This window comes from Amphiura filiformis, chromosome 17 (genome assembly GCF_039555335.1).
Source record: "Amphiura filiformis chromosome 17, Afil_fr2py, whole genome shotgun sequence".
Classification (NCBI taxonomy): domain Eukaryota; kingdom Metazoa; phylum Echinodermata; class Ophiuroidea; order Amphilepidida; family Amphiuridae; genus Amphiura; species Amphiura filiformis.
The window spans coordinates 1,708,835-1,718,501 of NC_092644.1; the positions used below are offsets into that span (position 1 = coordinate 1,708,835).

General features: G+C 38.3%; 1 protein-coding gene across 1 annotated transcript; it reads right to left on the reverse strand.

The window, feature by feature from the left end:
• Nucleotides 1–1,813: 1,813 nt before the first annotated feature.
• Nucleotides 1,814–8,979, reverse strand: LOC140136780 (kelch-like protein 36). The gene has a single exon (XM_072158370.1). The coding sequence runs from the start codon at nucleotides 8,940–8,942 to the stop codon at nucleotides 7,122–7,124; it is 1,821 nt and encodes a 606-aa protein (XP_072014471.1). The 5' UTR covers nucleotides 8,943–8,979; the 3' UTR covers nucleotides 1,814–7,121.
• Nucleotides 8,980–9,667: the final 688 nt, after the last annotated feature.

Below are 9,667 nucleotides of genomic sequence, written 5' to 3' on the forward strand. Positions count from 1 at the left end.
GCTTATTACCAACTTACAGTAATAAACTGGAAGTAAACAACATTCATTTGGTTAGAGGATATGGAGAGCCAACTGACTTTGGAAGAAACCAAAATCACAGCTGTTTGGTAATCTCAAAAATAAGGGTGTCCCAAAGTATGTTAGATTTTTTTACAATTCAACATATTTTGAACCTAAGCATTTTCCCCCTAATCCATACAGAAAAAAATGTGTCCATATTTAGATTCCTCGTCAAATTTCCCTTCAGAAAATCTATACTTTGACTATGATAGGATAAATAATTAAAATTTTACAGTAACTTTTAGATTTTGAAGACATCTGCATTACTTAATACAGTGTTAATATGACAACGGGTAGTTTTGTATGGAAAAGTTTGTATTTTCTAGACTAAACCAAACATAAATTATTAAAAACAATTAGTAGAATTGTTAAGCTGTAAGGCCATGAGTGTTTTAGATGCTAAATAGAGTCCAAATCCAATTTACAGCCTTTACAGAAGCAGATTACGCACTAAAAATACCAATCCCATAGAGTTTGTGTGTACCACATCCCCACCACCACATCCCCACCACCGCCACCCTGCCCATTCTGAATTCTATGAAGCACAGTGTCAGTATTAAAAAAGTTCAAGTATTTCTTTTTACAGGGTTGAAAGTGCATTTTATTTAGCAATAAAATGAGACCACAAGCATGACAATACATTCTTGCTTGACAGAGATATCATCATTTGTTTTGAGTCGACTTTGGCAAAATGTAACGTCGCCACCTTTTTTTGGTGGCGAGCTCAAGGCACACGACCACAAGCATTTGATTAGACGAAGGTCCAGTTTTAAGAATAACAAACTGGCCTATATATACAAGGCGCAAAAAGATTCCAACAGGCACAACAAAGAGACAACACAGTTTCTTCAATGAAGCATTATTTAAAGCAGTTTTTATTTCAGTTTTTACTTCTCTGTACTTTTCATAACTTTCATTTTATTTGTCAGTTCTTTTGTTTCAGTTTTCATTTGTTCCTTTTGTTTTAAATTAAAGGCAAACGCATAAATTAGCCATTCACCACTGTCTAACCATTATGTCTGGTCTGTGGAGTTTTGAATAGGCCAGTTTTTAACTTTAAAACTGGACCTTTGTCTAATCAAATGCTTGTAACTTTGCTTCTTGAAGTCACATTGGATTCAATGTGGTGTCATAATGTGCTGGATTAGATAGTACATCTATTACAAAAACAACTTTACCCCAATATTGTTCAGTTTAAGGATAAGTGTAAGGATACTTTATTGGTGCAGTATATATACTAAGTATATCCTGGTGGGCCTTTTCAAGCCCCGTTTGGTTTTGACCTCAGATTTTAAAAGTGCTCCTGAAAAGAAACAGGCAATTCAAAAGTTAATTGGCACACCCTGTATATCATCTTCTCACAAGGGCCTGTCGTTCACCCTCGGAAATCAACAGTTCTAGCAGTTCTAATCGGCGTCTACAAATAAAAAAAAATACGTAAAAAACGATAAGCTATTTTAGAAGAATTAAAAAATGTCACTAGGGGTCAACAGAGGTCAAATTTTATACAGCAGAGGTCAAATTTCAAAAATCACGCCCAAGTATTCCTCTGGTCATAATGATTTAGAAAATGTATAGTTTGATCTATCTACGACACACCGTTCGTGAGTTACAAGCAAAAAAGTCAAAATTGGAAGTCAGTTTTTTGGCCACACCTGAGATATTTTCCCCAATATTCAGAACTTATGACTCTTATGAGTTCGTTCTGTCAATAAGAACTAGCGATCTTGATTGTAGGCTACTGGCCTACTTATCATTTCCCCCATTTCATTCTGATCAATAGGCCTACTGCTGAAAATTCTGATCAATTGACAATTTTTAGAATGATTCCCTCAATTCATACTACATGTTCCATTGGCATTCATCAGTTCAAACTTGGTTCAGAAGCTTACCTTTTCCACCAACACAACTCAAAATACACATCACGAATAGCAAAAATTACAAACACAAATCACCCAACAAATCTGTCCAAATCCATCAAAATATTATCGTCGTCGTCGTCGATAAACTCTAACTCTATGTCCGAACCCCAACACAAAATACAAAAATATTTTTTTAAAAATCATCAAAATTTATTGCATTTGCATCCATGCCGGATTGCCGGTATAATATTATATAGTATCCATGGTATAATATTATACAACATCCATGGTATAATATTATACAGCACCCATGCATAGCATGTGTGCACTGATTCCTATTTTTTTTTTTTAAACTTAAAAATGAACTTTTTCTGGTCCACTTTGAGAAAAAATCATGTTATTAGTGGGAACAAATATTTCTGTGCATATTCAGATAACATGTTGCAAGAAGTCTGGCCACAAATACACCAGGAGTTGGCTAGCCTAAAACATGGAAACTAGCTAAAGAAACGCGCCAGAGAAGAAGTTGGCATAGGCATGTGTACTAGGGTCGTTTTTTCGCCGAAGGCGTTCTATTACCAAATTGACATCTGATATTAGCTCCTTCTTTTCAATATCAAATGCTATCAAAGCACAAATCAGTGCAAAATGTAACTTTTATTCCGGGCTTTTATTGCTACGAATACAGACAATGAGCCCAATTGTACAGTACACATACCATCGTTTTATCTTTTCAGTTTCTGTTTCCGTATCCGTATCCGTTTTTGTAAGTCATTGTATTCTGAAGTGGTAGCCTCCCAGGTGTGACCAATCTTTTATTCTAGCCTTTTGTTAGTTACTAATAATTTGAAGCTCGTATGAGACCGTAAAATTTAGACTCTTCTTTTGTCTAGATTAGCACCCAACCTATCATCTCAAGGTTTTATGTCAAAAATTAACATAACTTTAATACCAAAACGAAAACTGAAATTCACGAGCTTCAAATTATTAGTAACTAACAAAAGGCTAGAATAAAAGATTGGTCACACCTGGGAGGCTACCACTTCAGAATAACAATGACTTAAAAAAACGAATACGAATACGGAAACAGAAACTGAAAAGATAAAACGACGGATACTCAATTGGGCTTCGCCCGCTGCTGCCAATTATTTGGGAATTTTAACATACTACATTTTATTATACTACATTTATTCATTAGCAAATTATTCCATTCGCTATATAGCACAGTTGATTAAGCAATTGAATACATGAATCCAAAACCCACCCAAGTCCACGTGCATGGGAAGTGATTTTGAGAAAAAAAACCTGTGTATCATTTTAATTCCTTCAGTTAGATTTACCTGGTCAATATGGTAAGTTGTATGTGCAAATGGGTGGGTTAAACTGTATTAGGTATGACGATTAGCATTTCAGGGACTTTATGGGGTTCATTATAAATTCTGGACTTGGGTGTTTTTTTGAATCATATACAAAGACAATAATGTTGGAATGATATTACCACTATAGTAAGATAATACAAAATAAAGCACACAGTTATGTGTAATGTTGATAAGCATTCTGCCATGTAATATAAACCACACACTTTCCTTGATTTAACCCATTTTTTTTTCAAAAGTCACTCTCCAGCAATGAAGATGTTACAAGTGGACTTTTGTACATACTGGATTTCAATCAATGTGTTAAAAGACTCAAATCATGGACTTGGGTTGATTCTTTCATACATGCTATTTTTCACATGCTCAATAGACACAGAGGATGAATTTGAGTTGTTCTTTCATATGACAGGCCTATGTATAGCAACACTTTCCCATGCTTAACTCAATTTGGCCAAAGTATGGACTTGGGTGGCTTTTGTATTCATATATTCAATTATATCATAATACCTTAATCCACAGGATGAGGTTACAGACAACCGTTCCTTCCATCATGATAGTCACGTGACCATTTAATCTTACATTTTGGACCCTTCGATTAATAGAATAAAGACCTTACCATTTATGGTATAGGGGTGTTTGAGATTACTACGATGTGCCATTAGGGACATGCATACTTAAACATTAACCAATGATCCTAGATAGCCGTGTGCAGTCGTGCGATATGTATAACTTTTCCTCTGATCATCAGGAACAAAACAGTCAGCGGTCTCATATCTGTAGGATCATTGGTTAATGAGATATAGTCACTTTTTTTATACTTTGTGCACTTAACCCTCTATCTTTTTAACCAAATATCCTAGAGTGTCATGCGATATGTCAAACTTTTCCTCTGGTCATAAGGAACAAAGAAGTCAGCGGTCGTATATCTGTAGGATCATTAGTTAATAAGATATAGTCACTTTTAAATTTTTTTGTGTACTTAGCCCCTCTATCTTTTTTATTTTCTTATTTTTGATATTGATCAATCAAATTGATCATGTATGGGCCGCATAAAAGGCAATCAAACGACATGATGAAATGCTTTGGAAGGACTACCATCTCTTGGGAATGTAAATGAATGTACATTCCATGGTGTCAACACACTGGCAAAGTATATCTCTCAGTGTCAGTCTGTCTATTGGAGATAGTCAGAAAGTGCTTAACTGCAAAATAGGAGCCTAATGACATCTTTTTACATAGTTAGGGACCGTTCACAAACACAGGGGGGGCTGATGCAAAAAGGGGGGGGGCTGAAAAAATGACCACAAATTTTCCTGGGAAAATTGAGTTTATATGCTTTTCTATTGGGTTGACCCATAATTTTCATGTCAAAAGGTGGGGCCTGAAATTTTTGAGGTCTGTAAAGGGTGGGGGCCAACAAGTTTCTAGATGAAATTTTGTTTGCATCATCCCCCTAACAAGTGTTTGTGACGGTCCCTTAACAGATTTTCTTATCCTGTTGAAGTCGTACAATCCAGTTGCTAATTCTGCATCCATCATGAATTTAGGGATTCTCACTCTTAGCGTTTGCACGAAGTCTGGTGAAAAGTTGTAGTCTGAGGAAAAGGTGGAACCTTTCTCCAAATAAGCACACTTCTCTTTGCTAATCTCACAACAACTAAGTAGTTTCTTTATCTAAAAGTTGTGCCAAACTTGCTACACTGATTCTGGGACTTAAGCCGTCCAATGAATTTGTATCATATTCCTCTACAAAATACATGCATATTAATTCGTTGCGGTATTTGGCTGCCATTGGTGGATATGTTTACTACTGTCCAGCTAGAACCGATAGATATCTGTTTTGGTTTTTTCATTTCCCTTTTATCTGCATCTGTCTCTGAAAGGCACGAAATCACATCACAGTAAAGTGAATAGTTATTTTTAAAAAAAGGGACCGTTCACAAACACTTGTAACGGGGGGGGGGGCTGATGCAAAAATTAAAACCCACACATTTGTTTCAGGGCCCCTTTCGGATCTAAAATAATTTTCAGGGCCCATTTTGGTCATGAATAATGTACGTCAACCCCATAGAAAATAGTGTAAACTCATATTTTATGAGGAAAATTCAGGTAATTTTTAAAGGATGCAGGGACCCCCTTTTTGCATCAGGCCCCCCTTTTCAAGTGTTTGTGAACGATCCCTAAGGCACAAGCAGGAATATAAAATCTTATATATATATAGATTCCTCTCATTTGATTGGTTAAAAGTGGAGTCATTAAAATAGCTGTGCCCCTTTTTTTCTATCAAGATGACGACATATTAAAGCAACTGTGACCCGGGCATAGAATCAACTGTGCCCGCTAAATAATTGGATATTCGCAACCCCGAATACACAGATCGCTCGTATACATAGCGCACCCACTATACGGCCGGTGTTGATTACGAGTGTTGTAAACGAGACTATAGCGGTTAAAGAAACATGACATCGCAACCGCAATGAGACCACATACTACAATCAGGAAAATGGTGGTCCACCCCAAAGACAAGCAAGAACCGGTCAAAACTCCTAATTGTGTTTACGAAGTCCCGTGCGGTAGCTGCGAATTAACTTACGTAGGCGAAACCAAAAGAACTTTCGGCACACGGTTAGACGAGCACCGAAGGGAGGCGGAAAAAGCGAGTCAACAGAAATACACCCGGTCTAAACGCAAAGAATCTGAGAGCCATTTTAAGAACTCAGCTATTAGTGACCATGTAGCCAGGGCTAATCATATTATCAATTGGGGGAGTCTAAAATCTTAGAGAGAGAGAGTGACAGCAAAGCACGATGGATAAAAGAGTCAATTCAGATCAGGAGGAGGGGGCGAGGAGTGATGAACAGAGACGAGGGGGTCTACAATCTGAGTCATGTTTATGATCCTCTTTTGGAGACTGCGAGTAGGACTAAGATCACTACCGGAAGTGACATAACAGTAACTTCCCGCCAGTCATCAGCTGTTGGATCACAACATCAACAAGCTTCGATAATGTCAGTGGTGCACTGACGAAACTGTCAGCAAGAAAATAGTAAGTTTCTTCACTGGTTTTGACAAATTAAAAACCTGTTTAACTAGCGGTCACAGTTCGCGATGAATTTGACCTCTTCTTGCAGACGAAGACCTTTCACCGGCCGCCGTAGTGAGTGCAGTGATTGTTTACAATCTGTTACATGTCAAGGATTTATACCTGCCAAATGTCACTTTTTAGACAAATTACTACGACCTGGAGACTCGGCAGTGTGTGATGTTGGCACAGAAACGGTAGGGTTGTTTTAGATGTGAAATCGGTAGATATCGGTCCAAATTCTGCACCCTTGCTCTTGCATGTACTGTGTGCATTTAAGCCTAAAGGCCTATGCAGTTCATAGCTTGTAGGCCTTGTCAGTCAGGAAATCTTTTAACCAATCAAATGAGAAGAATCTATATTATTCGGTATATAAAACAAATATTGACTGCTTAATATTCGGGGCACAGTTTAAAATTATAGGCCCTCGGTGATGTCAAAACCATGACTATGCCCTCAGGTTCGCTTCGGGCATAGTTATGGTTTTGACATCACCTCGGGCCTATAATTTTAACTGTGCCCCTCATAGCAGTCAATATTTGTATAATAGAACAATGTAGTAATCCGTAATGGCGAATCATAATTTACCACTCAATGACTCATACGCCTTAATTAGCTGTCCCAAAATGTATAGGCCTAAAACGTCATCCGTTGCTAACATTTCACGAACTCGCCTATTCCTGCAAGACGCTTTCTTGCCGCCAGACCTTCCTAGCGGGAGTCATATAATGCAGGTATAGTTTATTCTGCATTCATCATGAATTTAGGGACTCGCACTCTTCGCGTTTGCATGATGTCTGATGAAAAGGTGGAATTTATCTCCGAATAAATGAATTTTTCATTGTTAATCTCATAACAACTTAGTTTTTCTTCAGACACGTGTGTCGTACCATGCGTACGACTGCCAAAGCCGACTAGAGTAATCCGATCCCTCAGCTGATGTGCAATGATTCGTATCATATTCATCTCCAAATACGTGCATATCAATTCGTTGCAGCATTTGGCATCCCGCATCGGTGGAATAGGTTCACCACTGTCCAGCGAGAACCGATAGATATCCCATCCCTTCATTTCCCTGTTGTCTGCAGCTGTCACTAAAATGTACAACATGTCCCCAATGCTACACATTTCACGAACTCGTTTTTTTGCAAGACACTCAAGTTCTTCCACCAGACATTGCCATTTGTTGATAACAGGATCATAGCATTGTATGGCACCGCGTTCACCTCCTGCAATGTACAGCTTATCGCCAACTACTGTCGCACCATGTCTATGATATGTTGGCCCTATCACAGATGCTACATTAGTCCACTGGTCGTTTTTGACATCGTAGCTTTCAACAGTTGGCGTATGTTGTGATGAATTTGCAAAACCACCAACTGCGTACAATTTGCCATCGAGCGCAGTCAACGAAAATGAGTATCTTCCCTGCTTCATAGATTGACACACGAACCACATATTATTGCGAGGGTTATATCTTTGAACAACTCTTACACCCGTTTCATTTAATTGACCTCCAGCAACGTATATGAATCCGTCCATCTCTGCGATGGCTGCGTCTTGTCGAATGAACTCTGGCGCATTGCTTGTTGCTATGGCAGTACTCTCTTCAATAGGATGATGCCACATTTGAAGAAACCGTGAACCTTTTTGAGGCAACGTGATGATTGCATCAGTATAGAAACGAAGGGTTGTACTTCTAAGACCGCCATATTGGCTGACATGTTGATCTGGGCGTAAATGATATGTTTGTGCGTCAATGCCGGCTTTGAATAGATTACTGTCGTTCTTGCTGCAGACGTATGGCAGTACATGGTCAGTCAAGTCATTCAGAGGAATCAGTGGATAGCGAACACATTCACACAAAAGTTGCCCAGTGTGCTCTCGTCTTGTATCAGGGTCTTCTTTAAGCCACATAATAGCAAGTTTGAAAATCTCATACTCACTTTTAATATGTGGTAAATTATTGTCTGTGCCCAACAACTGACGAAGATAATCGAATGTCAGCTTGCTGTATTGTCCTTCACTAGCAGCAGCAAATTCATCACACATTTGACTTTCAATGTACCTTTGTATTTCCAGTTCCGTATCGCGCAAAGAAAGACAAGATATTTCATTCAAGTAATCTGCATAGTTGGCCGGTGATAGCGATTCAATTATGAATTTGCAGCAGGTCTCTACCACACCATCTATTTGAAGATATCGGGCTGCCGCTAGTCGTTCACATACATTGTCAGTTGAAAGTTGCATATCTCCAGTGTATATGAAATTCAGCAGAGAATCCATGACACCTATTGTAAACTGGGATAAATCTACTTTGCCTTCGACATTCTCAATCATAGCGTCATGAGAGAACATTGCCTCAAAGTATTTGCTACACGTCACCAAAACAGACTTGTGACAATGCAGAATGCCGTCCGCCATCTTTAATTCTACATCACATAGTTTAGACTGATGAGTGCGTCGTTGTGCATTTAAAGACGAGAGTACCCCGACAACATGGGCATATTTTGAAGTACAGATTGTCGTAGCAGTTGAAAGTATTTCACAAGAATTATCCATGTTGGTTTATTTGTAATCCTCTCTTTACATATACGAAATCAGAAAAGGTTTTTTAGGAACGAGCAAATTGATTTTGTACATGTATTTTGACTTTGAACTGTTAGCATGGTTAGGCATCGACCCTTATACTTAGTTAAATTATTAACTTTGCAGATATGATAAGCATGATAATTATGTTGATTTAATATGACTGCGCAATAAAGAATCGAGAAATGTAATGTAATATCCATGTTTGACCCCCGGTTTGACCAAAGTGGAATTAAAGGCCCATTCAACGATTTACCGAACCAGAACACCCTGAAGGCTGAAATTCATCGAAATTCAGATGTTTGCATTCAACAACACGTGTAGATATGTTCCTGCGCATGCTGAAGCGGACAAATTTCAAACGTGAAAGCAATATGTGATAAAGGAAGAATCGGACATCAAAATGAACATAGAATAAAATACTTTCGTCCCGGGGGGGGGGTCACTCCCACTGTGGCCTGTACATCATCCGCGATAATGAAAACGCGTAAAAAGGGTCGTTTTTCGTGGGTAGGCACGATACGCGCGTATCGCGTTTAGGGCGTCAAAAACATGAAAAATTGGAAGAAAGGGTAGCAAAATTGCAATTGCTAAATACGCGGAAATGAAATTTAGGGTATGAAATTTGATGTTAGGAATGAAATCCCTGTTTAGGGTGTCGTTTTAGCCAATGGTTAAATCCTTGTTTAGGGTGCTTT

What these genes read in the sequence shown, in the direction of transcription:
- LOC140136780 (XM_072158370.1), bottom strand. Translation starts at nt 8,942, where the DNA reads ATGGATAATTCTTGTGAAATACTTTCAACTGCTACGACAATCTGTACT.